The 27,909-nt window shown below is 45.1% G+C and overlaps 2 protein-coding genes across 13 annotated transcripts in view; one reads left to right on the top strand and one right to left on the bottom strand.

The window, feature by feature from the left end:
* Positions 1–156: 156 nt before the first annotated feature.
* On the bottom strand, positions 157–22,653 carry MIGA2 (mitoguardin 2). Of its 7 annotated transcripts, none has more exons than XM_083423729.1 (16): positions 22,610–22,653; positions 17,589–17,813; positions 16,295–16,505; positions 15,447–15,559; positions 14,886–15,003; positions 14,207–14,340; positions 13,344–13,461; positions 12,020–12,126; positions 10,857–10,972; positions 9,312–9,384; positions 8,454–8,540; positions 7,331–7,429; positions 6,858–6,992; positions 5,161–5,214; positions 4,173–4,289; positions 157–3,561 (listed from the first exon to the last, which is right to left on the bottom strand). In XM_083423729.1, the coding sequence occupies exons 2-16, from the start codon at positions 17,682–17,684 to the stop codon at positions 3,361–3,363; spliced, it is 1,779 nt and encodes a 592-aa protein (XP_083279855.1). In that variant the 5' UTR covers positions 17,685–17,813; positions 22,610–22,653; the 3' UTR covers positions 157–3,360. The 7 variants fall into 7 exon arrangements, with proteins under 7 accessions (XP_083279855.1, XP_083279856.1, XP_083279851.1 ...); XM_083423730.1 differs by having other exon boundaries at positions 13,344–13,458; positions 22,393–22,625; XM_083423725.1 differs by lacking the exon at positions 22,610–22,653 and adding an exon at positions 22,393–22,541.
* Positions 22,654–25,353: 2,700 nt separating this feature from the next.
* SH3GLB2 (SH3 domain containing GRB2 like, endophilin B2) overlaps positions 25,354–27,909 on the top strand; it is a 47,808-nt gene continuing 45,252 nt past the window's right edge. For 2 of the 6 annotated variants that reach the window (XM_083423893.1, XM_083423891.1), the window contains exon 1: positions 25,384–25,679. In XM_083423893.1, coding sequence (XP_083280019.1) covers positions 25,617–25,679 — 63 coding nt within the window. In that variant the 5' untranslated portion in view covers positions 25,384–25,616. Of the gene's footprint in view, positions 25,680–27,909 lie in introns of all 6 variants that reach the window. The other 4 variants (XM_083423894.1, XM_083423892.1, XM_083423890.1 and 1 more) reach the window with 3 other exon arrangements.

The raw sequence follows: 27,909 nt of genomic DNA, 5'->3' as shown, positions 1-27,909 counted from the left end.
CGGAAGGCTCTCAGGAATAATGATGTTGTGGGGCAGATTTTAGAGGTCTAGCAAGCCACATTAGGCCCACAAGGCCTGAGACTGCCCACCTCTGCAACCCATGATCTGAAGAACAGGTTCTACTTGTGTATGAGCAAAAGAAGACTCAGTGAAGAGTTTGTTAATGAAGGAAAGATTTATTTGATTTTGAATGACGAAACCTTAATGGGATACGAAAAAAAGAGATTTAAATTAAATTGCAAAAGACGTGAGATATGCAGCACAACAAAACAAAACAAAACTCCCAGCAAATATTTTACAATTAAGGAAAATGAAATCTTTTAAAAAGAAACAGATTAGGCACAAATGTTACATTCATTAGCTTCAGGTTTAACAGGAATGTCCTTTAAAAAGAGATAAAGGAAACCGTTCTTGATCTGAGACTCACTGCTTGTATTCACACACATACCGTACGCTATAAAACAATGGTTAACCAAACAATTCATGAGCTGATAGCGGCTGCTGTGCCCCTCCACTCTCATGCTTAAGAGTAACAAACCACAATCACTCACTTAATGTTACATCTGAAGTGGAGTTCATGGTTTGTTTCACTCCGAAACAAACCACAGCCTGTAGTCAATAACGAACCTTGTCTACAATCTATGGTTCGATCATAACACTAAGCTGCTGGTCATGACTGGTCTGCTCTGCCCATTAGTGGAGAGGGGTGAAGCAAGCTCAATCAGCTTACGATGGCAAACTGTGGTTTGCCATGATGCATGAGTTCTGCCATAAGGAAATTATCATGTGTAAGCTTTGTACCTGCTGATTTCTGCACAAGCAGCTGTTAAAAAGGCGCAGGAACAGTCTTGGCAAGGTTCCTTCTCTGGTCAGTTGGCAACTCTAGTCAAGTTCTAGCAAAGAAACCAGATACCTACACAAGTAATTCTAACGTGCAAATAGAAAAAGCTCCGTGTGTATCTCCTTTCGTTAAAAACAACCCACACATTTTAACCTAATGGAACAGGTTGTAAAAAGACCTCTGAAATCTGTGAAAAATACGCCAAGTCACATTCATTTTCTCCTAGGACTGGACAGAGAACCAAAACCCATTGTTTTAGCATCTTAAGAGGCTTCAGTGAAAAGCACTCCAACAGTGCTGCTGGTTATTGACACTATCTGTGAATATGAACCAAGTATTTGTTTGTTGCATGACTGCATCTCCAGTGGATCGGGCCCTTGGTCCTTGACAACTAGCAATACATCCTCCTGCATTCACTTGCCACCAGCATTGATAGCAAGTGTGGGGAACCCTTGCCCCCCAGTCAGATATTTGCTGAACTACTACTCCCATTAGTATCAGTATGTACGGCCAATAGCCAGGGATAGTGGGAGTTGAAGTTTAGCAACACAATGCAGTGCCAAAGGTTCCCCACACTTGCTCTGTAGTGTTTCCCCCTTCCATTTCCCACACAGAAACTCCTACACTGCAGGGCTGCGGGACCTGGGCCACCCTCCAGTTGATACTGGACTGCAACTCCCATCACCTGTGGCCATGCTGGCTAAAGGGAATTAGAGTCCAACAACTTCTGGACGGTGCCTCAGTCTCTCCATCACTGCTAGAGAATGTGGCTGCATGATGGGTTAGCTACACAAGACGACAAAACAGTGAAAATATACAAGAGAAATATCTTAACCAGCTCTTACAATATCCCTCATCCCCTTAGCCGTCATTTTCAGGCATTCAAGCACCATTATTTCCTTCCAGGCATCTGCAAGCCTTCTAGTATTCTAAGTTCTCAAATTAGGGGTTTAGCCAACAGGATGCAATTCCGACTTGGCAGGACTCCCATCAGGCACAGCTAACGTGATCGAGGGCCAGAGATTATGTACAAGGACACCATGTCCAGGAACAGCTGGAAGGCATCTGCATGCTACATTCACAGCACATATTTAAAGCACTATGATAGCTGCATATTCCTGCATTGCAAGGGGTCGGACACAGAATAGGATTGTAGAATTGAAGGGTGGCATCACAGTACTTTAATTGTACAGTATGAATATGGCATAATACTTAACAAACCAAGATAACAGAGCACGCTTCAATTCTTTACACCAACTTTTTGGGTAGAACAAACCATAGTTCCCTGGGTCCATAAGTAACAAACAGCTTTGGTTTCTCCTGACATTAAAGTGCTCCTTGTGTGCTCAAGCGAGGAGGTGGAGAAGAAGAGACAAATTCTCAGTTTTAAATAACAGAATGAATTGACCCTCGATCACTAATTCTTCCATAAAGAATACTGCCAACCTTCACTAGTGGGAAGCCATCTCTCCCCCAAAAGCCCCAAATTTTATTTTTCAATGCATTGTATATAGTCTGTCCCATAACCTTAGTCAAAGGACAATCCCTCAGTGCAAATGTGGTGCTTTCCACACGTGGTGGTGTGAATGGGTTAAAGTATTTGCCATCAGCCTCTCCCTTCCAGGCACCCAAGCTCTCTGAACTGAACTGAATCTTCTTTTATACAACTTACTGCTCCAAATAGCTTCCCGTATCATTATTATTTATCCAATTTCTGTAACACCCTTCATCTGAGGATCACAGGTAACAAACATGGTAACAAACAAAATCGATACACCACCTCCCCACCGCTTAAAATGCCCAAGGCTACTTGCTCCCCACAGTAACAACACATAACTCCCCCCCCCCACTGCATTGTCATTGTGCTCAGTGAAAAAATAAACAAACAAGAGGATACTCAGAGAGATAGAGGAAATGGAAGGGGGCATACAGGAAATACTATGATGGCATTTTAAAATTCATGATGTAGTGAAATGCAGCTGCAAAGACAGCACAGCACAGAGAGATAGCAATCTGCTATCCTCATAATTCACACCAGAACTGCTAAGGTTTTTACAAAGTCAGAAGCCTTTACAAACATATAGACACAGCAAAACAAATCAATTATCTTCTCTTCCCCAATTTCATTAGGAATCCATTCACACATTTTAAAAAGGAAGGAAAAGTGTTCTTGTGCACTACACCCCCCCACACCTTGCAGGTTGGGGGGGGGGTTGGAGGGGGGTGGCTCAGGCCCTGGTATGTGTTTCACATTTTATGCTAGAGCTAAAAAAGATTTTTAAGAAACAGGAACTACAGATGAGCCAGAAACAGGTTCACTGAGTGCCCTTGAATGCCCCTTGCCAAACCTCTGGATCCAACAAGGAACATCTGGGGCAGTGGCTAATACCCTGACTCACTGTTGGGACGGAATAGTGTCTTTGCTGCCAATTATTAAGCCACTTGGTTGGGATGGACAGCTGGATGGTGGGGGCAAGAGAATCTGTTAGAAGAGAAGATGCTTGTTGCCTGGACGAGCTTCAGTTGAATTCCTCAAAGGGTACAATGTCACTGGGCAGAGTCCCGTTCACCTCTGGGACGGTCTCAACCCCCAAGTAACCCAGCAGGATCTCACTGCGGCGCCGAGAGAGTTGGAGGATATCTTCTGCTAGCAACGGGACAGTGGAGTATCTCACAATGTCTAGGTCAAACATGTCTTTCAAATATTGCAGGATCTGGTGCTGGGGAGGAGAGACAGAGTGGGAGAAAGATAATCAGCAGCATAGTTAGCAATAAAAAATGAAGGACTGGGCAATTTGTGGCTTGAGAAACACTTGTGGCCCTTGGCCTCATTTCATGTGGCCCCCAACATCTCCTGGTGCTGGGGAAAGGGGTGAGAAAGAACTAGCAAGATAGTTAGCTTGTAATAAAAACTGAACATTGTCTTAGGCTGCAGGTGGGAAACTTGTGAACTCGAAACTTCATGCAGTCCTCAGACTCCTTTTCAATCTTCAAAGGGCATCCCAGATATTAAAGAAAAAAATACATAACACCATTTGGGGGTGGGTTTGCAGTGTTGCAAGAAACAATCAGTAAGTATTAACCACTTTGAAGTTTTTTTTCTACAGTCAAGCAGTATATAAATGTTATGAAATAGATAAATAACGTACGACCAAAAGTGGATTTTCTTTTTTTCTTTTTTTTTAAGTTACAGTGCAACTGGTATTATTTCTTTATCTTTAGAATTGAAAAGTTTAGGTAAATTAAAATTAGCTATATTTCCTGCATTGCAGGAGGTTGGACTTTGGGAGCCTTCCAACTCTCCAGTTCTATGATTTTTAACTTTATTTACCTTGAAGAAGCAGCAAACCTCAGAGAGCTGCTCCTTTGGCCCCAAGAAACCAAAGGCAAGAACAGGGCTGACATGCTCCGATACGGAGTAGAAATGGGATATGAAGCCGTCTGGGACCTGATGTGGGAGAAAGAAAAACAAACTGAACAGTGGTTCACTCTCTCTCTCTCTCTCTCTCTCTCTCTCTCTCTCTCTCACACACACACACACACACACACACACACTGTAATGGGGTATATTTTTAACTTTTACTCAGAGCAGACCTATTAGAATAAATGTGCCCGAGTTTGTCCATCTGTTTCAACAGGTCCATTCTGAGCAGGACTGAGATTGGATGCAACCCAATTTTATTAAAATACTTTGGGTTGTTGTAGCCAACTAAGGCATACTGAGAGTAGACCAACTATAATGGATGGGTCTAACTTGGTCATGGCCATTAACCCTTATTTTCATGACTGCAAGTTGTTTCAAACTGTTTTTAATACTATGTTTTAATGTTGTAAACTACCCTGGGACCTTAAGGTGTAGGGGTGCTGGCAATAAATAAATAATAAAACAAAAAATGTTATTGGGTCCACTCCTAGTAGGACTAGCATTGTGTATACTGTGTTTTTATACCGTAAACTGCCCTGTGATGAAGGACGGGATATAAATTTAAGAAATAAAAATGATGATGTGATAGCAATTCTTTGTACATTGCAATGTGACTACACCACTCATAAGGACTGCAAATCAAACTGATTCAACCACATTGTGACTTAAAAGCATCCTCTTTAGTATCAAGATAAACATCACACATAAAATATCAGCTACAAAAAGCCAGTAAAATTCATAATGAGCATAGTAAACAACTAAACAAAATATCCTCTAGACATCAGGAAGCAAAATTTTACAAATGAGAATCAAATAGACCATTAGCCTCCTCCCTCCCCAAAATCAACTTGCTAACCAACCATTGTATGTAAGTCAACCATACCATTAAACTTACCAATAGAAGCCGCCTCTTAGCTTTCAGAACCGACCAGCAGGCAGTGGCAAGAGCCTGAAATTAAATACGTATAGGAAAAAGCAAGACTGTCATCACGTTGCCAACTTTTATTTCAAAGGCCAACGACCTACAGCTGTTGAACCACGACAATCTGAAGTCTCCACATTACAATTTACGAAGCAACAGATCTTTTCCATTGCACCTTTCTGCAAGGAATCTGTTGCTATTTCGGTTTATCTGAAGCTGATTTCTAAGTTCAGATTGGAAAGAACAGGGTGCTTTGGGGTCTAAGAAATATGTAAGCACTTTACAGAGGGGGTGAGGAGGGCTGCACTCCAAAAAACTCAGAACGAAACCAGTAAAAAAATTAAAAATCCTGAGAACATCAAAAGAGTCTTGCCGGGTCAGGCCAATGCCCTATCTAGTCCAGTCTCTTCTTACAGTGGCCAACCGGCTTCTAATAATGGGAAACCCACAAGCAGGATTTGAACACAAGGGTCTTCTCTCCTCTTGCAGTTTCTAGCAACTGGTATTCAGAAGCATTGCTGCCTCAAACTATGGAGGCAATGCACAGCCAGCCTCCATGAATTTGTCCTATCCCTTTTTAAAGCCATTAGGGTTGATGGCCATCACTGCCTCCAGTGAGAGCAAATTCCACAGTTTAACTATGCTCTCCATGAAGATGGACCTTATTTTATCTGTCCTGAAACTTCCAACATTCAGCTTCAATGGATGTTCATGAATTCTAGTCTTGAAAGAGAAGGGAGAAGACTGTTCTTCAGTGAGCACCAAGGCTAGTCTCCCCTCCGCCTGACTCAACCATCATCCAGACACCTCCTGGAACAACAGCCCTTAAAATTCACAGCCTTCCATCTTCTCAGACTCAGAACCCACCTCTACCCTAAACGTGTCAAGCAGGTCCTCCCATTTTTGTGCGTCTTGTTGTGCATTAATGGCCAATTCATGGCTTGCTGGAGGAAATTGACTTTTCCAGACCAAGTCCAGGGACTGAAAATGGATCTATATTTTAAGTGGGGGCTGGGAACTGCTGGACAACCCAAATGTGCTTTGGGCAATAGCAAAGCAAAAGAAAATAGAATGTATTTATTTATAAATAATTTGACATTTCAAAACAATCATGAGAAAAATCAGAACTTTGCTAGACCTCCTTACAACTCTTACACATTTTTTTCTTATCCCCATCTAAACCAGGGGGACATTCTACTAGTGTAGTTCAAAATAATGCAAGGAAATCAGATCCCGTCATGGGTTGCAATAAATCTGTGTTTGTTTATTTAAATTTACAGTTTAGTGCTGTTTTTATTTCAAATTACAAATGGGGCCCGTAAAGGTCTTAATCCGGCCCTGGGGGTCAGGGATCACAGAACAAGCTGGAACCTGGCTGAACGATGCCCTAAGGGTAAGATTTGCACTGTGGCATAAATCAGAGCCAGTGAGGTGGTGTAGTGAGAGTACTGGACTAGGACATGGGAGACCGGGGTTGGTTCAAATCGCCCCTCGGCCATAAAGCCCACTGGGTGTGACCCTGGGCCAGTCACTGCCTCTCTCAGCCTAGCCTACCTCCTGAGAAGCAGGAGAACCATGTATGCCATCTTTAGCTCCTTAGAGGTGTAAGTGCAAATAAATAAAAACAAATAGTTCTCCTTCCCAGTGGGGGGTATGTCCAGCAGACGCACCGTCTCCTTGAAGCTGTCCGAGAGCCAGCGGTTCCGCAGGACCGCCAGCACCGAGGAAGGCGGGTTCTCCAGGTCCTCAAAGGCATCCATAAGGATGAAATCCAACACAATATCGAAGAAGCTCATGCAGACCACCTGGGAAGGATAAATACAGGTAAACTGACAGGCATCAACAACAACAGTTTATTTATTGCTTGCCCTTCACCACAACGTCCCAGCATGGGTTACAGCATTAAAACACAATGTAAAAAAAAAATTAGAACCATTTACTTATTTTAATTAATGCTTGAATCTTTTAAAAAACTTTTTTGCTGATAATTCCATTGTTTTACTATTTACAAACTGCTTTGAGGGTTGTTAGAGTTTGTTCTTTTTTACAATCAAGTGGCATGTAAATTGTATGAATCAATAATAACAACAGCTTTCACTGACTACTTTTTATTTTATTTCAAAAAGGAGAAAACGACACAAACCCCTCGTCCTTCCAGCTCCTTCTGAGTTGTGGGCCAGGTCTCCTGCCTCAGCGTATATTGAAGCATCTCGTCATAGCTTTCTAGGAAGCCCTTGGTGTTCTGGGATGTGGGGAGGAACAGAGAGACAGCTCAGTTGCTAAATCTATGCTACAACTCAGCACCACAGCAGACTGAACAACATTAGTCTAACTAAGAGCAGACCCACTGAAAACGGGCATGATTAAACTTACCGTATGTGTGTTCATTTCATCAGGTCGCTCTAAGCAGAAAGTAAGCCCCACCTTCACAACACATTCAAAGCAATATATTGCCACTTTAAACAGTCATGGCTCCTCCCCTCGCAAAGAATTCTGGGAGCTGCCGTTTGTTCAGGTTGCTGAGAGTTGGAAACCGCCCCCACTCCTCTCCCAGAGCTACCCTTCCCATCACAGGGAACTCTAGGAATTGTAGCTGTGGGATATACACATAGAGAAATAAAGAAAAAGTGGAGTGAAGTGGTTGTGGTTTCAGATCAGTCTTGTTCAAACTGGGTCACCCTGCTAGAGGTGGGGTGGGGGAACTGGGTAGACAGACATGGCTGGGCTCATAGCTCTAACCAGCCTCCAGCCAGTGGTGCAGAAACTACCAAAGTTGTAGTCTAGCAACATCTGGATGACCACAGAAGTTGCCCCTGACTTTGCTATAAAGAGAATAGATCGGTGGTTCCCAAACTTTTCTGGGCCACTGACTCCTTGGGGTTCCATACACTCACCCAGCTACTCTACAGAAAGCATTATTCAGAATGGCGGTTTGCATGACCCGCTAAAGAAGATAACTAACAATTTCAAGACAGTAGCAATTAATTTCACAGTTGTTCAGAACCCCATTAAAACTATTTCAATTATTTAATTGAACAAAACTGAAGAACATGACCCAGTGATGCCAGCATTTCAAAATGTGATAGTCCTTTACACCTCCGGCATCCCTGCCGGTCCCTTGCCTCTTAGAGACTCCCGGGGAATCTCCCTCCAGAGGGCGTCACCACCCACTTTGGGAAACACTGGAATAGATGAGGAGTAAGAACTGTCTCCTGCAACCATGGTGATGGCTGAAGCCACCTCTCTCCCTCAACTGGCCCACTTACCTTTTCAGCCTTGATCATCAACCCCATCACCATCCGCTTCCCCACCTCCCCAAAAAAGGACTGGTTTCTGTCATCCCGAAGAAGTTCCTGCAAAAGAGAGTCCCATTCAGAGATAACAATCTTTTCCTTGGAAAGGGGGTGGAAAATAGTAGTGTGATTGATGTAAAGGATTCTAAGTAGCCCTTGGCCAGGAGACAATAATTGTCTATCTGTTGTTTTCTCTCTGACTGAGAGCAGCTCTCAGGAAAAGAAGAGGCTGTAGATCACGGGTTAGAACATCTGTTGTGCATAGAGAAGGTCCCAGGTTCAACCCTCCCAGTGGCATCTCCAAGTATGGCTAGGAATGTCTCCCTCTTGAAACTCTGGAGAGCTGCTGCCAGTCAGTGTGGGCAGTAGTGGGCTAGATAAACCAATGGGCCTGATTCAGTAGAAGGCAGCTTCCTATTTAAATTAGCTCATTATTTAGAACCATGAGGACTAGAACCTTATTTTTTTTTTAGGTAAAATGCTCAGCGGTAGAGCATCTGCTTTGCTTGCAGAAGGTCCCAGGTTCAATCCCCAATTGCGTCTCCAGGTAGAGCTGGGGAAGAAACCCTGTCTGAAACCCTGGAGAGCCTCTGCCAGTCAATTTAGACAGTACTGAACTAGATAGACCAATGGCCTCACTCATAGTATAAAGCAACTTCTTCTGTTCCTCATATCAGGCAACTTATTCGTCTAACCAGAGAAGACCAGAAGTTGAACATGGGACCTCTTGCATGCCAATCATGGGCCCAGCCAGCCACTGACCTCTCAAAACAGAACCACATTCCCACATAGGTGGAATAGGGGTCTGGAGGAGACTTGGCATTTCCCTACCTGAAAGGCTTGTCTGATACAGTGGAGCTTTGCCAGGAAGTCATGGTTATTATAGCAGCCCAAAAGCTCTGTCCTAGAAGAGAAGAGAGGGGTGAAAATGGAGGTACCTGTAAACATTCAGGATGCTCCTTAGGCACATATCCCTTGAGGAAAGGGAACCTATGGGTTCCAATGACAAAATGGCTGCCGCAAGGGGCAAGGCAGAACACATAATGACTGGGATCTCCAAAAGTGAGACAGGGCAATGTATTGCTGGCCATATTCACACCAAAAACAATGCTGTCCAGGGTTGTAAAGACTGCAGAATAAATAACTGGGTGCACTCTTCCCACCTTAGATCAAATCTATGCTGTCAGGTGCCATAAGAAAGCTGCAGAGATAGCGCAGGATAGTATGCACCCCGGAAATGATCTCTTTCAGCTTCTGCCTTCTGGAAGAAGGTATAGGGTTATAAAGACCAGGACTAGCCGCCTGAGGAACAGTTTCTATGCAAATGCAATTCTGGTGTTAAACGCAGCATAAGGAGTCTCTATAGTATATTATATTTTAAAATGGGGTTTCAGAGTTTTTAGGGGGTTTTGAATGTTTTATGTAGATTTCCAATTTCATTTTTCTGTATGGGACAATGACAATAAAGATATCGTATACCATACTAAATACTAAAACAGATTAAAATACTAAAACAGATTAAAATTACTTCAACTTTCTAAGCATCTGGGTAGGCTTCTCCAAACAGGAATGTTTTACACCTGTTAACTCCTCCAGTGCCACCGCCACCTTGCTTCTTGGCCAGGAGACAATGAAACCCAGTGTGGAAACTGGCTAGTGTGGTGTAGTGGTTAAGAGTGGTGGACTCGTAATCTGGTGAACCGGGTTCGATTCCTCACTCCTTCACATGCAGCTGCTGGGTGACCTTGGGCTAGTCACACTTCTCTGAAGTCTCTCAGCCCCACTCACCTCACAGAGTGTTTGTTGTGGGGGAGGAAGGGAAAAGGAGATTTGTTAGCCGCTTTGAGACTCCTTTGGGTAGTGATAAAGCGGGATATCAAATCCAAACTCCTCTTCTTCTTAGCATCCCTTTAGGTCAGGGGTCGACAAGGTTTACTGGCCATGGGCGGATCACTCCCACGGACATCGTCCATGGGCCGGACTGGCACAGCACAACACCGGAAATCACATCTGCGCATATCCGCAGCGCTGGAAATCACTTCTGCCCACGACCAGATGCCGAAAACTGCGCCTGCGCAGAAGCGATTTTTGGGATCTGGACATGTGCAGATGCGATTTCTGGTGCCACTCGGTGAGTCCCCGCACCATGCCACACCGCACCAGTTTAGTGCAGCACGTGGGGGACTCACCGAGTGGGTGGGCTCGGTTTGGGGGTGGCTCGTGGGCCAGTAAAATGGTCTTCGTGGGCCACATCCAGCCCATGGGCCGCACGTTGCCAACCCCTGCTCTAGGTAATCCCACCACCTCCCAGGGGTAGTAGCACATAATACACAGACTACATGGAGCTTTCTGGTACAGATCAGCTCACTTGCTCACCGGAAAGTCCTGCATGACACCTGTCCATCCTTCACCAACTGCAAAGCTTCTTCATATGCCGCAACCGGCTTGGAGAGCTGGAAAGGAGCCTCCCCGATTTGAAAAGAGTCAAAGAGCTGCAAAAATGTAACAGAATAAAACTGATGTCACCCGAAGGCCACAATTCCTAAATACCAAGCTGCCCTAAGGCAATGCTGGGTTGGATTGTGCCAAGCTGATCCATGCTTCTCTGAGTTCCAGACTTGACTACTGCAATGACACTGTACCCAGGACTGCCCTTCTTTTTTCTTTCTTTTTTCAAAAAACGTATTTTATTGATTCCAAACTTAAACAGAATTGCATAATAACATCAACAAATAAAACTCCCTCCCAGAGTGCAGATTTGTCTCTAAGTAGGACACAGCTTCTGTTTTCACAAGCATCAGTAATATAATTAATTGCAAGTGTCATTCCAGAGTATTCCATGTGTTCTTCTTGGTGGGCAAAAGCCATGTTCAAAAGATTGTGAATGCTGCATAAAACCGAACCATGTTGCATAGAAGGTGATACTCCTCTTTCCTGTATGATGTTCAAGCTTTAAGGCAGTTAATTTGTCCATGACCGTCAAGTCCCAGACCTGTGAGATCCATGCTCCCAAAAGATCTGAGAGATCTTCAGTCTACAGTGATTACTAGCTTTGCAGCTGTTAGCAGATGCATGATAAAATCTTTATTCATTAAGTTTCAAAATTCTGGAAACTGATAGTACAGTCATACCTTTGTTCTTGAACAGAATGCAGCCAATCGGAAGCCGTGGATGCCATGCTGGACATTTGGCTTCTGAAAATCGTTGGAAAACCGCAACACTCACTTCCGGTTTTCGATCGTTCGGGAGCCAAAGCATATGAATTCCATGGCATTCGGCAACCAAGGTACAACTGTACCACCTCTGGGTCCATAGGAATACGTCCATAGGAATAGTTTGCTTTGTAATCTGGTTAGTTATTTATAGGACTTTTCCCCAAAAAAGGAATGGTTTGTGGGCAATACTGCCTTGAAGACAGCTCAATCCTCTGCAACATGCTCAAAGCAAATTTACTGAAATGGACAAGCAAACATGAAAGGGATTCCCCATCACCACGAAGGCAGCAAGTTTGGAAAACCACAGCACACAGTACAAATCACCTCAGCAGCAGAGAAGAAGGAATCCTCAGAGGTCAAGCTGTTTTCATCATCATCATCAGCCCGGAGTCTTAGTGACTCCTCTGTCAGCGGGAACATGAGTGTTCTCTCTGGGGAAGATGGGGAGTGGGAAGACTCAGACATCAAAATAATAAGCAAACTAGTATGATGCTCAACACAGCATGCTGGAGGGCCAGAGAAAAAAGCACATTTCTGAGGTCACCACCCTCACCCCCAATTTTGCCTGTATAATATCAAAGAACATTCCTGCTAATTATTATTATTATTATTATTATTATTATTATTATTAAAGTCAATGCTAAGTCAAGTGGGAGCCTGTCCTGCCTCTGTTTTTGTTTGTTTGTTTGTTTGTTTACCTGTTTCATTCAATTTATGCACTGCCTGATTTTTCAAAGAAAATCCCCAAGAACTCAAAGAAGGTTACAAATATATATATATATATATATATATATATATATATAACAATAGAATGGTCACTAAGAAAAATAAATAACCCATGATTTAAGACTTTCAAAAAGTTTAAATAACCAAAGCCTAAAAACAGATTAATCATGCATCAACTTTCTAAACATCTCGGTAGGTTTGTCTAAACAAAAAGGTTTTAAGTACATTCCCAAAAGAGTACACTGATGGTGACTGGAGGAGGTTACTGCTAGGTGGATTTGTAGCTAGTTGACTAACCGAACCCAAAGAGTTCTCACTTATGGTCCTTCATCATCCTGGAGAAAAGTAACAAGTGGGATGCCACAGGGTTCTGTCCTGGCCTGGGCCTGTTGTCGTTCAACATCTTAATTAACGACTTGGATTAAGGAATTGAGGGGATGCTCATTCCATTTGCATAAGATGGGGGACACCTGGTTTGCCAGTAGCACATGTAAAAAGAATTTAAGGGTCTTAGTATACCAAAAGTTTAACATGAGTCAACAGGGTGATGCAGCAACAAAAAAAGCTAATGCTATTCTGGGCTGCATCAGCAGAAGTATTGTGTCCAGATTAAAGAAAGTAATAGTCCCACTCTATTCAGCCTTGGTCAGACCACACCAAGGTCTATGATTCCATGATTGCTTGGTATCAAAAGGAAGAGAGATCCCAAGTGTAGATGCTACCACACTAAAAAATTGAAGTCTTACAAGTGTGAAACGGGCATTATGCGGGACCTGTAGCAGTGCCAGTTTTGCCTATCAAAGCGGAGCACAAGTGGAGTTGGGAATCTGATAGGTGAACTGGTCCCAAGTTTGTTAAGGACTGTATATACTAACAGTAATACCTAGAACTTGGCCCACAGCTGGATCCTAGCGCCACTCACCCAGGTCTAGCAGCATGCTGTCAGCAGGGAGGGTGGAACCAAATTCTTCCTGAAGGTTATACGCCCGGTGCAAGAGGGATTCCAGCTTCTCTGCAAACTCTATTTTCTGGGATTCCTGCTTAATAGAAAAAAAGATATATAGCATTTATTAAACCTTGCAGGGCTCACACCCATCAACACCCTGCCCCCGAACCTAGTAGGCATGATTTACAGCAAGCGTGATTTTTTAAAAAAGAACATCCAATGAAATCCCCAACAGGCAGCAAGGGAGGCCGGAGGTACCCAAAGAAAAGATCTGCAGACCATCAGTGATCCATGAGCTTCATTCAGGCAGCCTTGCTATAGCAACCACCATGAGTGCCAGTGCAGTGTAATGGTAAGCGTTGGACTAGGACCTAGGAGACCAGGGTTCAAATCACCACCTGGCCATGAAGCTCTATGGGTAACCTTGAGGCCACTCTCTGACTCTCAGCCTACAACCTACCTCACAGAGTTGTGGGGATTAAATGAGGAAAAGAACCATGTGTGCCACATTGAATGCCTTGGAGAAAAAGGTGGGATAGGGATGCAGTCAATAAATGAACTCTGTGGAGAGGTGTAGCAGGGGTGTGGGCTATAAAACAGAGAGTGCAGCCAGTGCTCCTGCATCTTTAGAACTCAGTGCTCTGGCCAAAGATTCCTCACTCCTGTCACTGAACTAACTCAGGTGTGGGGAACCCTTTACTCCCCCCTTCCTGGCTGCATGCTGCTGAACTGCAAGTCCCATCAGCCCCAGGAGACATGGTCAATGGCCCCAGGAGCTGTAGTTCAGCATCAACTGGAAGCTCAAAGGTTTCCCCACATCTGAGCTAATGGGGCTATACCTCCAGGAGATCCTCTGGCAGTAACTCCTGTTCTTTACGGTTGTCCCAGGTGATGGAGGGGCTGGTGTGGTCTCTCTGCCTGGCAGTCAGAGCCTGTTCCCACTTCTGCAGGGCCTCTTCAAACAGCTCCATCCCTGTCAAGGCAAGGTAGGCAGAAAAGAAGGCCAAAGAATCACATTTATAAAAAAAAAATCAACTGGTTTTCTTACAGTAGATGGGGAAAATATAGCAGTCAAAAAGGTCCATCTTTTTTCTCCCTCTTTTTCTGGCCAGCATTGGAAAACTCTCCATTGGCAACACAAAAGACTCCCTGACACATTTTTTTAAGTTAGCATTTGCTTTCACAGAATCATAAAATTGACGAGTTGGAAGAGACCCCTAAGGGTTGCCTAGTCCTACCTTCGGTAAGGCAGAAATGACAGCTAAAATATCCCTGACAGATGACCATCCAACCTCTGCCTAAACGCCTCCAGTGAAGGAGAGATCACTACCTCTTGTGGGAGTCTGTTCCACTGTCAAATTGCTCTTCCTCTCAGAAAGTTAGGCCTAATGTTTACTTGGAATCTCCTTCCTTGCAATTTGAATCCATGGAAGCAACAGAAAACAAGATTGCTCCAGCTTCCCTGGGACAACCATTTCACTTCATACAGCACATAGCAGCAACAGGCCAGGTCCTGACCTTGGAAGTAGAGGTTTTCTGCACTACAGTCCCCGGCAGCTCCTGGATCTTCTATGGGTTGTGTCTCCCAGGGTCCTGCTGACGCTGGAGTCGGGCTGGAAGAGTTGGCCACCACTATCTACCAAGTGAGTAGAGAAGGAAGAAAAAGAACCGTTAGCAGCCTCAAGTGTTCCCACCCCATTAAGCATGCTTTTCTTTTCTTTTTAAGGTGCATACACTTTTAAAAATTCTTTCATGTAACCTCTTACTCATATTATCTCCAAAAATCCCAAACACAGCAACTGTGATTTTTGCTACATTCTGGCCCTGCAAAACCAGTGCTTTCTACACCCTGCCACCTGCACCCCTCTGTCTCCTTCCAGACAAACAACAGGCATGCTCCTGCTTCAAGGATACCTTTCAGCAACACAGGCACTGCAGGGGGTGGGCAGTGCAGGGCTGGCGGGGGAGTATGACCTGGGAGAGAGTCCTGAGGGCGAGACAGAGAGGGCCACAAGGCTGTGCCCAGGACCCTGGCTAGGAGCTATGGATAGAAGACAAAAAGCAAAGAGAAACTCGTACTGAAGCGAGGCTATGGGAAGAGCTGGAGTGCTTGCTGGGCTCGATGGAGGAGATCCCACTGAGCGTGTCATTGCTTTTGCTGCTTGGGCTCTGCACTCGCTTATTGGAGTAACCTGCAAAACAGAACATGCGGTTCAAACAACAACAAAAAAAGGCTTTGTGATGAGGGGTCTTAATTGCCATGATGAAATGGGGACAACCTCAGCTGCAGTACATCTGTTTTCAAAGGCAGCAGTCGGAAATCTCTGACTAGCCGATTGCTGGGGGTTTGTTTGGGACCCTTATAAGAAGGACCAGTTGCCTTCTAGGCATTGCTACAGGGAGGGTCTGCTGGAACCATCAAAGGACACCAACCCCCCCCCCCACTGCCTTGCCCCAGTTCCAGCCCTGCCTGGGACCCTTAAAAAGTGACGGTGCTGCTTAAGCATCCTTCTCTTCCCTTAATATTTTTGTAGAAGATATGAGGATGTGTTTGGCATTTAGTTCTGTTGAAATGTTTTGAATAAGTATCCATACTGTTTGCATTTACATTATTGTATTTTTACGATTATTCATGGGAGCTGCCTTTTTGGCTGAAAGGCCATATATATATATATATGGGCCTGCAGGTGCCCTGCAATCTCAGCCTCTCCACCTAAAGCAGCTTGGGACCAGGCTAGCTTGTCCTTTAAACCCTCAGCCTACCACCGTGTCCTGCAGGATGTGGCACCAGTCCACCAGGAGGCCCGTTCCGCATAATTAAGTGTGGCGGCACCTTGTACCCCTTGGTACTCCCTCTCCACCCCCCGCCCTCACTAAATATCAGGTAGCCAGCTCCTCTGCTGGCTTCCCTCTGATATCATAGCCACCTTTCTTGACGGAGGGGACCCGCCTCGTTGGCAAGATGGGAACAGGGACACCTGTGGGCTTCACCCCCGCCTTCTCTGGGGCAATCTGCTTCTTACGACGACGACGGCGCTTCAGCTGGTGTGCTGCAAGAGCCAAGGCAACCGTCCCAAGCGCTGTGGCGAACAGAACCTTACGCAGGCCTGGAGTGAGCCTCAGCTGAGAAAAGGCAGACTTTAAAAGGGGAAGGGAAATAATAATAATAGTAGTAGTAGTAGTAGTAATAGCAATAGCAATAATTTTGTTATTTATATGCCACCCACCTGACTGGGTTGCCCCAGCCACTCTGGGTTGCTTCCAACAAATTAAAACATTTGACACAGTAAAACAGCAAAATATAAAAACACAACAAAATATCAAACATTAAAAACTTCCCTATACAGGATTGCCTTCAGATGTCTTCTTAAAGTCATATATCTGTTTGTCTGTTTGACATCGGATGGGAGGGCATTCCACAGGGTGACAGGGCAGGTGATCATAGAAGCATAAAATGGGTCAGTTGGAAGGGACCACGAGGGTCATCTAGTCCAACCCCCAGCAATGCCAGAATCCTTTTGCCCAACATGGGGCTTGAACCCACAACCCTGGGATTGAGAGTCTCATGCTCTACTGACTGAGCTATCCCGTAGTCACTATATTCATTTAAAAAAAAATATTCTTTTGCAGAGGCACTTTTATCCAGCACAGTTAAATCTTTCTGATATAAGAAGCTGTCCACTTCTGAACCAGACCATTGATCTATCTAGCCTATTGTTGCCTGCGCTGTCTGGCAGCTGCTCTCTGCAATTTCAGACCACATAGCTTAATACTGCCCACACTGCCTGGCAGCTGCTCCCCCAGGGCTTCACAGAATTGTAAAGTGGGAAGGGACCCCGAGGATCATCTAGTTCAACCCCCTGCAGTGCAGGAATTGCAGCTAAAGGATCCCTGACAGATGGCCATCCAACCTCTGTTTAGAAATCTACAATGAAGGAGAGTCCGCCACCTACTATGGTTTAGCTGGAATCTCCTTTCTTGTCATTTGAATCCATTAGTTCGAGTCCTGTCCTCTGGAGCAGCAGAAAACAAGCATGCACCATCTTCCATGGGATAGCAGGGGGCATTCTGCAGCCCTGCCTGGAGATGCTGCTGAGGGCTGATCCTGGGTCCTTCTGCATGCAGAGGAGGTGCTCTAACCACTGAGCTAGGGCCTTCTCCTAAAAATACAATTAAGATTCTAGTTCTAAACATAGGGATGAATTAAATGTGCATATTCACCTGACCAAACGTTGTGTAAAGGAATACCGGTATCTCTGCGACAGTCATCGCCAGAGCCTGAATAATGGACATCCCCTCAGCTCTCTGAAATGCCATTTTTGACAGAGGTTCTAGGCATGTGCTGGAAGATGCTGTGAGGAACAACCTTGGCCAAGAAGTTCACCAAGAGACCCAGCTCTCCTTTGGCAGGCTCCTACAGTCAGTCTTATTTGGAAGATCGCCTCCCTGTTGCAGAGATACGAAACAATAATTAAATAATTAAAAATAAATGGAAGACAGTCAGACACAACTAACAGAGGGGCCCTTTCACAGAGCGCATCCAGAATGGCACAGTCATGGGGTAATAAACAGCGAAGACCATCTTGGGCCAGCTCATGAGCAGAGAAGGGAGGCAAAAGACATCCCTTTTCTTCTGACAGTTGTGGTGTAGTGGCTAGGGTGTTGTAGTAGGACCTGGGAGAGGCCAGGGTTCAAATCCTGCACTTGGCCATGAAGCTAACTGGGTGACTTTGGGCCAGTCACTGCCTCTCAACCTATCCTACCCTTGTAGGTCTGTTCTTGAGCTCCATGGAGAAAAAAAGCAGCAAACAAACAAACAAACAAATAAATAAATAATATACACAACATACAATATACACAAATAATATACAGCACCTGAACATGAAGTTCCACTAAGGCTTTTCTCTATGAGGCATATCAGACCAAACTAAACTACTGTATGCAATGCGACTGAAGTCAAGGGAAAGAAAAACAAAAGAAAGCAAACATTAGTATTTTTTTAAAAAAGTTTTCATTTTTATTTGTTAACAAAAATAAACGTGCAAACATAACAAAAAGAAAGAAAAGAATTTAAAAAAACTAAACCTTACAGCGTCACAGCCAGGAAAAGCAAAGTACAAGGGCACCATGCAGTTCCAAACAGAAAATGAAGTATTGACTCATACAAAGGTTCCCTTCACAAATAATAACTATTTATTAAAATAAAAACATTATCCACTTGTGAGTTCCGTTGTTATTTAGGATAAAGGTTCTATATAGTCTTGAATGAGACAGACATTTGCATATCCTGGTAGCACCGAGTGACCATGTGCCTCAATATCACAATATGTATTTTTTTTATTTTTTTTTTAAAAAGGTCCCTCGATTTCTACCCTTTAGATACTTTCAGTTCATGGGACATCTTTTCAAACAAAATTGTTTTGCTGTAGCCAGATCAACAACAGCTGCATTTTCCTAGAATACATAATTGTAAAACAGGACAGCAATGTTCCTGTTCCCAAACTTTTTGGGGCCACTGCCCCTTGCTTCCATCAACACATCCCAGTGCCCCATACCGTACCTTACCCAATAAAAAGCATAATTCAGAACAGCAGTTTGCATGACCCACTAAGGAAGATAACAACACAATAAAATTCAGAACACTAAAAATTGTACCTTTAGTCATAATCCAACTCTAACACTAGTTTAAATCATTCAATGGAATTAAGGAACTTGATACAGTGATGCCAGTTTTTCAAAGTCTGATTGTAATTTAAACCTTCAGCGTCCCTCCCATGCCTCTTGGTTGTTCTCCCCCATCCCCCAAACCTGGGAACCACTGAACTAGAGTGGGAGTTAAAGAATAGCTTGTTACACTGACTTTTTTTTTCCTAAGGCGATACAGCTGGACTTTTTGTTGCCTAACCTGAAAATTGTAGGAGAGAACCATCAAGGACAATCAGAACTCCAAGAGATACAAAGAGTAACAAGTCAGGGTTGCTTCTCAGCTGCATGTCTCTGGGCACACTAAGCTTTCCACGTGACTGATTAGTTCCTCCATAGTTTTTTGTTTGTTTAAAGAAGTCCCCGCACATAGAAAAGGAGCTTGTAAGGGGAAGGACTCTAATCAGGTTTTCTCTTTCACATGCTACTCTTCTACATGCAATGATTTCAAAATAAATGAATAGAAGGTGCTCTATGTACCGTATTTTTCCATGTATAAGACTAGATTTTTTCACTAAAAAATCTAGGGGGCATCTTATACACAGATACATCTCCTCCCCATTTTCTTAAATCTGCGTCCCCAAAAATAGGGGGTGTCTTATACATGGAGGAGTCTTATAGATGGAAAAATACAGTAATTGTCAGATTATTTGCAAAGCAACAGGGTTTTCTCAAGCAGTGCTTATGAACAGTGATGCCAACTGGACAACAAGAGGGTGGAAAACTTTAAATGTATGCATGCATTTATTTTTGATACACCTGTGTCAGATCTTTTCCAAATTGCTGTGCAGAAAAAAACACCCACCTTACAGCAACCTTTGCTCAATGGAGCAGACACACACACACACACACACACACACACAGTAGAGTTGGTACAAATTAGTTACCATCAGGCACCCAGGTTATCAGTTGTCCCAACCCAACTCATCACTCTCTTGTCTGTAGGAGGGCAGAACACCAGCTACATTTGTTACAATTTGATGGACACCTACTCCTTCCTGGCATTCATCCCTCCTTCATTTTCAATCACGTCTCTGTTGTAATCCTTGGCATAGAACTTTTAAGTGACTATATCATTGCCGTCATAGGAAGCTGCCTTATATCAAGTCAGACTATTGGGCCGTCTAAGCTTAGTATTGCCTGCACTGACTGCCAGCAAAGGCTCTCCAGTGTTTCAGCAAAAGGGCATACCGAGGCAGACCTAGAGATGCCAGGGATTGAATCTGGGTCTAAGGCAGGTGCCCTGCCACTGAACTATGGCCCTTCCTCTAAAAATAAAGTAAGATATCAGGCCTCATGGTTGTGAAGAAATGGCTAAATTAAAATGGAATACAGTGGTGCCTTGCAAGACGAAATTAATTTGTTCTGCGAGTTTTTTCGTCTTGTGAATTTTTTCGTCTTGCGAAGCACCACTGTGTATTGATGGTTTCCAATAGGAATGCATTGACGGCTTTAAAAAAAAGGCGCAATACGTTTTCGTCTTGCGAAGCAAGCCCATAGGGAAATTCGTCTTGAGAAGCAACTCAGAAAACGAAAAACTCTTTCGTTCTGTGAGTTTTTCGTCTTGCGAGGCATTCGTCTTGCGAGGTACCACTGTAGTCTCAAGTCAGACCATTGGTTCATCCAGCTCAATACAATCTACTCAGACAGGCAATATCATTGCAGAGTTTCAAGCATGGAGTCTCTCCTAGGCCCTACCTGGAAATGTTGGCGATAGGACCTGGGACCTTCTGCACACAAAACAGATTCTCTGTCACGGAGCTATGGCCCTTCCCTGAAACACAGAGTAATATTCCAGTCCTAATGTAAGTGGGCTGTATTGTATAGGAACATTGGAAGTTGCCTTATGTTAAGTCAGACAACTGGCCCATCTAGCTCAGTACTGTCTACACTGACAGGCAAGCAGCTCTCCTGGGTTTCAGCAGGGGACATCCCCATCTGGAGATGCCAGGGATGGAACCTGGGCCCTTCTACATGCAAAGCAGATGCTCCGCAACTGAGTTACGAACCAAATTAGAGCACAGGGAGCTGCCATGTTCTGAGTCAGGCCATTGGTCCATCTAGCTCAATATTGTCTACACTGACTGGCAGCAATGGCTCTCCAGGGTTTCAGTAATGGACATTCCCAGCCCTACCTGGAGGTGCCATTGGGGATTGAAACTGGGATCCTCTCCATGCAAACATCTTTCAGCAGCCTGCAGCCAGAATAAGCCCTCTGAAATGCCCTCTTGAAGCCAACAGCCATCCCCACCCCCCTCCCACATGATTAGAGCCCCTGGACACTAAGTTCCTATTTCATAATCATCACCAAACACCACTAGCAAAGCGACATACAGTGGTACCTCTGGTTACATACTTAATTCGTTCCAGAGGTCCGTTCTTAACCTGAAACTGTTCGTAACCTGAAGCACCACTTTAGCTAATGGGGCCTCCCGCTGCCGCCCCACGATTTCTGTTCTCATCCTGAAGCAAAGTTCTTAACCCGAGGTACTATTTCTGGGTTAGCGGAGTCTGTAACCCGAAACGTATGTAACCTGAAGCGTATGTAACCCGAGGTACCACTGTACTATGTTCAGTTTACTTTTACTTTTGCTTTTAAAAGACTTTCTCAATCAGAACAAAAGCCGAGAGTCCCATTTCACCAAGTGTAAATGCTGGGGAAACCCCAAAGCAACAGCATGCAAAGAATGAGACTACAGTACTGTACTCCTGTTTGCTACCCTCTGGGGCTGGCATTTTGGAGGCAGGCTGCCCCTGGCCATGGAGATTGTCCTTAGCTTGCCAGCAGCTCAGTCCTCCATCAATTCACTCTCCCCGACCCCGTTTTAAAGGCATCCTAAGTCACAGACGTGTCCAGCCCCAAGCAATATCTCAAGTTCCACCACCCCCAGCAACGAACTAGCGTTTTCTTTTGTTGAGGTAAACTGCACCTGAACCAGGGAGACCCATTAAGGCAGCAAGCCTAAGTAACGTTGCCAAATTTTACGGAGTTGGAAGCACAAACGGAAACTGGGAAGGTAGGAAAAGGCTTGGCCAAAGGATGCCATGCCGCAAATGGGCTGAGGACCCTACCACAAATGGAGTGATGGCAAATACGAGGAAACGGCAGCAGCAACGTAAACTGAGACCTTATCATTTTCCAGCAAAGTACTTGCCCAAGAGCTCCTTTCGTTCGCGCACAGCTCTTTGGAATGAAAGGTACTAACAGATTTCCCTCACTCCCCCTCACCCCTTTCCGCATAATGGAACACACCACCGCGCACCTGCCCTAAGCAGGTCGGACAATACCACCTTCCTGATGGGGGGATTGAGAAGCCCTCACCGTGCATCGGCGTTCCATGGCTTCAAAAGGGCAGCGTCTCCTTCCCGGCTACGACTCAGCCTCACAGCCTAACACGCCTGTTGTCAGCAAGGGGCAGGGCGCCGTGGGGAGACCTCCAATTGGCAGCCTTCTCGGCCAATGAAAGCGGCCCCCTCAACCCCGTACGAGAGCCAATGGGCGCCCTTCGCCCCTTCACCGCGTCGCCGGTTTAACTTACCGCAGCAAAATCGAGTGCGGTTGAGAGGCAATGGAGTTTCCCTCTTCCTCCCCTGCCCCCGCCCCGTGGGAAAGGGGGCGTGCGCTTTAGGGCTGATTGACGTGCAGCTCAAGGGGCGGGACTCCTCTTAAAGGGGCAACGTCTCCTGTACAGTAAGGAATCTTGAGATCAATAACATGAGACTAGAAAATTAGGGTTGCCATGTGTCCTCTCTTTCCAGGACATTTAAAATTTCTGTCTGGGCGGATTTTTTAAATTTGCCGAAATGTTTCTAGCTATACGTACTTTCTGGATGAGACATAGACATAACGGGTGGCTGAAGACTTGCTTTCCTCTTCTCTTCTCCAGCCCCCCTCAGCAATATATCCCAGATTCTCTATAGCCTACATATAGTAAGGTAAAGGGACCCCTGACCATTAGGTCCAATTGTGACCGACTCTGGGGTTGCACGCTCATCTCGCTTTATTGGCCGAGGGAGCCGGTGTTTGTCCGCTGACACCTTCTGGGTCATGTGGCCAGCATGACTAAGCCTCTTCTGGCGAACCAGAGCAGCGCACGGAAACGCTGTTTACCTTCCCGCCTATTTATCTACTTGCACTTTGACGTGCTTTCGAACTGCTAGGTTGGCAGGAGCAAGGACCGAGCAACGGGAGCTCACCCCGGGGCAAGGATTCAAACCGCCGACCTTCTGATCAGCAAGTCCTAGGCTCTGTGGTTTAACCCACAACGCCACTCGCATCCCTTTACATATAGTAGGGGTATTTAAAATGAGAGTCGTCATAGCATCCTCTTTTTTGCTCTTCAAAATATGAGAACCCTTCTTATTGTTAGTATTATGATAATAGAATCCTTCTTTCCCCGATCCAGAATAATATGCTATTGCTGCTATTATTATTATTATTGGATTTTAGCTGCCACAATGAACAGGTCTGGGAGCCTTTTTCTGGTTTTCTAGATTTGAGTTGCTCATTAATTTATTGATTAAAGTTTGCAGGTGGCTAAAAACAGTATTTCTGAAATGAGAAGCCTACTTGGTTTAGGATACTTTGTGTGTGTGTGTGTGTGTGTGTGTGTGTGTGAAGGGTTGTAGCCATCATTAGACATACACAGAGTGGATCTGTTGACTAACTAAGCTCCATTAATTTCAATGGGTCTTACTCAAGAACAGCAGACTGACATGTTTTGTTCAGGGCCACTACACTGTGCCCAAGGGCTGTATGTAACTAAGTCCTACCCTTATTCTTAGTCCTACTCTTATTCTGATCCAGTGAACCTAATTTAGTCATGGTCATTCTTTTTAATGTTAGTCCACTCACAGTCTACTGTGAGTAGAACTAACATTGGATACAACCCCCAGGATCACAGCTCTACTTGAGAGCCCTGTTGAACTCAACTGTTTGCTTCTTTGTCTAACCCAACATACCTAGGTTCAGGGCCCTGTGGACACTGAGCATGTAGAGGTCTTAGTAGACCACAAGCTTAACATGAATCAACAGTGTGACGTAGGTGCAAAAAAGTGAATGTTGTGCTACACTGCATCAATAAAAGTCTAGTGTCCCAATAAAGGGAAGTCATAGTCCCACTCTATTCTGCCTTGGTCTATCCTCACCTAGAATACTGTGTCCAGTTCTGGGTGCCACAATTTAAGAAGGATATTGACAAGCTGGAACAATGTGCAGAGGAGGGTGACCAAGATGGACCAAGATGACTCAAACCAATGGCTTCAAGTTACAAGAAAGGAGATTCTGATTAAATATTAGGAAGAACTTTCAGATGGTAAGAGCTGTTTGACAGTGGAATGGACTCACTCAGAAGGTGGTGGACTCTCCTTCCTGTATGCTTTGAGATCCCTGCATTGCAGGGGGTGACCCTTGAGGTCTCTTCCAACTCTACAATTCTATGATTATGGGATGTCTCCACTGCTGGTGCTTCTCAGAGTGGAACCATTGAAAATAATGAACATAAAAAGTGTCTGCTGGAGCAGGCCATTGGCTCATCTAGCCCAGCCTCCTGTTCTCATGGTAGCCACCCAGATAAGGTAGTTGTGTGTCCATTAATTTCAATAGTCCTACTTTAAGTAGTGCCAGCATTGCGTACAGCCAACAGATTGTGGGGGCTGCATCCTTAGGATCCCCAGTGCCCCTCTTCTTCAATGCCTGGGGCGCATTAACCAATCACCCCTATGGAGGAGACAAGTGCTCATGGAAGAAAGTCCTTCATGCAGCACAGAGTTAAACTATGGAACTTGCTCCTGCAGAAGACAGCAATGGTTCCAGGTTAACTTCAAAAGAGGATCAGACAAATTAATGGAGGAGAATAATGCTATTGGCAGTGGCCATACTCTGCCTACTGGGTTGGAGGCAGTAATGCTTCTGAATGCTTGCTGGAAACCACAAGAGAGGAAAGGGGCTCTTGTGCTCAGGTCCCCTTTGTGCGCTTACTGGTTGTGCCACTGTGAGAATAGGATGCCAGACAATTTGGGCCACCCGCCTTATTTCACAGCACGCTTCTTCTCCATGGCAGATAAGAGTAGGAGTTAAATTCTCAAATGCAAGTCTATCTCATACTCTGTTGGGAGCAGCAGCCACTGCGCTGATTTCCTGCTTCGGGGGTTTTCCCTTGGGGGAATCCGGTTGGCCATCGTGGGAACAGGATGCTGAGCCCCTTTTGGCCTGATCCAGTAGCCAGGCTGTCCGTCTGGAAATTCCTGGCCGGGCCACCGTGCGCCCTGCGCTTTAAGAGGCCGCCCAGAGGATGCCAGAGGGCGCTGATGGGTCCTCCCGGGGGGTGGGAGGAGGAGGAGAAAAGGCGTTGTGTGCACTCGAGGATCTGCCTCGTCCGCTTGATATTTATTTATTTCCATCCTCCCTAGAGCTGGGCAGGTGGGCGGAAAGGAGGGCGCAGGAGCTGAGCATCCAAGCAGGGAGCGGCTGAGACGGATGCCCCGGCAGCCTCGCTAGCTCGGCCTCCTCTCTCCGCGGTCCCATTTTTTTGTGGGTGCTTGGGCATGGATTTCAACATGAAGAAGCTAGCCTCCGACGCGGGCGTTTTCTTCACCAGGGCTGTTCAGGTAAGATAGAGGAGGAGAGAAATAAAAAGCAGTCCCAGGGCATTGTTACCAGGAACTTAATTGCGCGCGGGGGGTGGGGTTCCCTCCGTCTGTTGCACTGAGGAAACGATGTTTACTTGCTTATGTCTCCCCCCACTCCGCTTCCAGCGTTAAGGGGTTTAATAGAACAGATGCTACTTCAGTTTCTGACCTTGCGCTTAAAACTGTGCTTGCATATAAAATGCACCATCCCATATAGATACAGATATAGATATTCCAAACTGCTGTTTTTAATGAGCAGATTTTCCCAGCCTGTCTCCTACATATAACTGCATTGGCCAAGACACTTAAAAACTGGCATTTGAAAAATCGTATCTATATATCCAGCCATGGTTTCCTGCAGATGGATCAGATCGGCTTCCTTTTAATATCTTTTTTGTAGTTTTTCTTCTATAAGTAAATTGGTTTTGCAGCCTGGTTCCTGCCTTTGTGGGTGGGCTTTGATCCATAATCTCTGCAAACAATTTTTTACCTCTATCTCCTAGAATCTCTGGTACTGGGAGCTTATTTAACTAATGGCTGAGTGTTTTGTGGGTAGGGGAGAGTTAAGTTCCCTGGTAGAGGGTTGAGTCTGGCAGTATTCTCCCCTCCACAAAAAAACCCCACACCTTGATTTATCTAGCTGCAGTCCCCTGATAATAGCAAGTGTGACATTTTATACAGTGCCTGGATTGTACGCTGTTCCTGCAAAGAGACAGATGGTTAGAAGTGAGGTTGGCCCATCTGATGACTTATGCAGCAGTGGAGAGGGCTTGATTCTAAAGCTGGCTAGAAACCTCCTGAGTGGGCTTCTCATCTCCACAGTTGACCCACTATCTTTGCAGTATAAATGTGAAAAGGTTTTTCAGTAAGGGAACCTACCATGCAGCAGACTGTATTGCAGCTTTGAGGGTAAATCAACTCTACAATAGATCGGTGGTAGAGCAGCTGCTTGGTATATAGAAGGCCCCAGGTTCAATCCCCAAAGGCATCTCTAGGCAGCGCTGGGAAATAAACTCACTGTCTGAAACCCAGGAAAGCTGCTGCAAGTCAGACGATACTGAGCTAGGTAGGCCAAGGGTTTGACTGTCTTCCTAAGAAGGGCCGTAACTCAGTGACAGAGCAACTGCTTTGTGTGTAGAAGGTCCCAGATTCAATCCTCAGCAGCATCTCTAGCTAAGGTTGGGAGACTGGACAGTATTGAATTGGATGGACCAATGTTCTGGATCTGTATCAGACAGTTTCCTATGTAAACATGGGCCCTCTAGCATGTATCTAGGATTGCCTTCTTACTCAGGAGTAAAGCACAAGCCTGCTAAGGACAGGGCCTGAGCCTTTGCTTCTGGGATTGCAGCCTTGCTTGAGTGTAAGCCCCATCGAACTTGACATTTGCTTTGTCTAAATAAACTTGCCCAAGATCAGGGAGGCCTGTAATTTGTGCCTTATTTGGGCTCAAAAGGCAGGTGTGTCTGCTGCTGTTCTATCAAAAAGCATGATGCGTACTTCATGGCCTCTTCGGCTGGAACCCTTTGAAGTTACGCACTTAATTCGCCTGTCCTAAACATGTAATGTGATGAAACCAAACTGTTGTAACTCTACTTGCCCGTCTCCATTTCTTGAGAGGTCCCTCCTCTTCCTCGCCTCTGAAATCTAGATGTGTAACCTCCATAGGGCAGCTGCTGGTCTGGTCTTATAGTCCAGTATGCACATGGAGCTACATGGACTTTGCGCATACCATACATTTAAACTGCAGGGCTTCCCCCAAACACTCCTGCAAGTTGTAGTTTACTAAGGGTGCTGGGGATTGTAGCTCTATGTGGGTGGTGGTGGTGGGGGCAAACTATCATGGGAAAGCCATGTGCTTTAAATGTACCGGGTGTACGCAGCGATAGGCCTCATCTGCACTTGTAATTAGCAGCAGTATCATACCACTTTAAACAATGATTACTCCCCCACCCAGTTGTCCAAGGAACTGTAGTTTACCCCCAGCACCCCTATCAAACTACAATTCCCAGGATTCTTGGGGGGAGGAAATGTTCTTTAAATGTATGGTATGTATGCAGCCATAAATAGATTACTGCAGGGTTTGCACTCCTCATTTCACTTTCTTGGCTGAGACCTCTCTGTAGGGACTGTTTGAAATCCCTGCAGTGGGGAGAGTTGCTGTTGTACTTGGTTGCTGCTTGGTGGCTTCCCATTGGGACATCTGGTT

Source organism: Podarcis tiliguerta, assembly GCF_965153285.1.
Source record: "Podarcis tiliguerta genome assembly, chromosome: Z".
Classification (NCBI taxonomy): Eukaryota; Metazoa; Chordata; class Lepidosauria; order Squamata; family Lacertidae; genus Podarcis; species Podarcis tiliguerta.
This window is presented reverse-complemented; position numbering and strand designations above follow the sequence as displayed.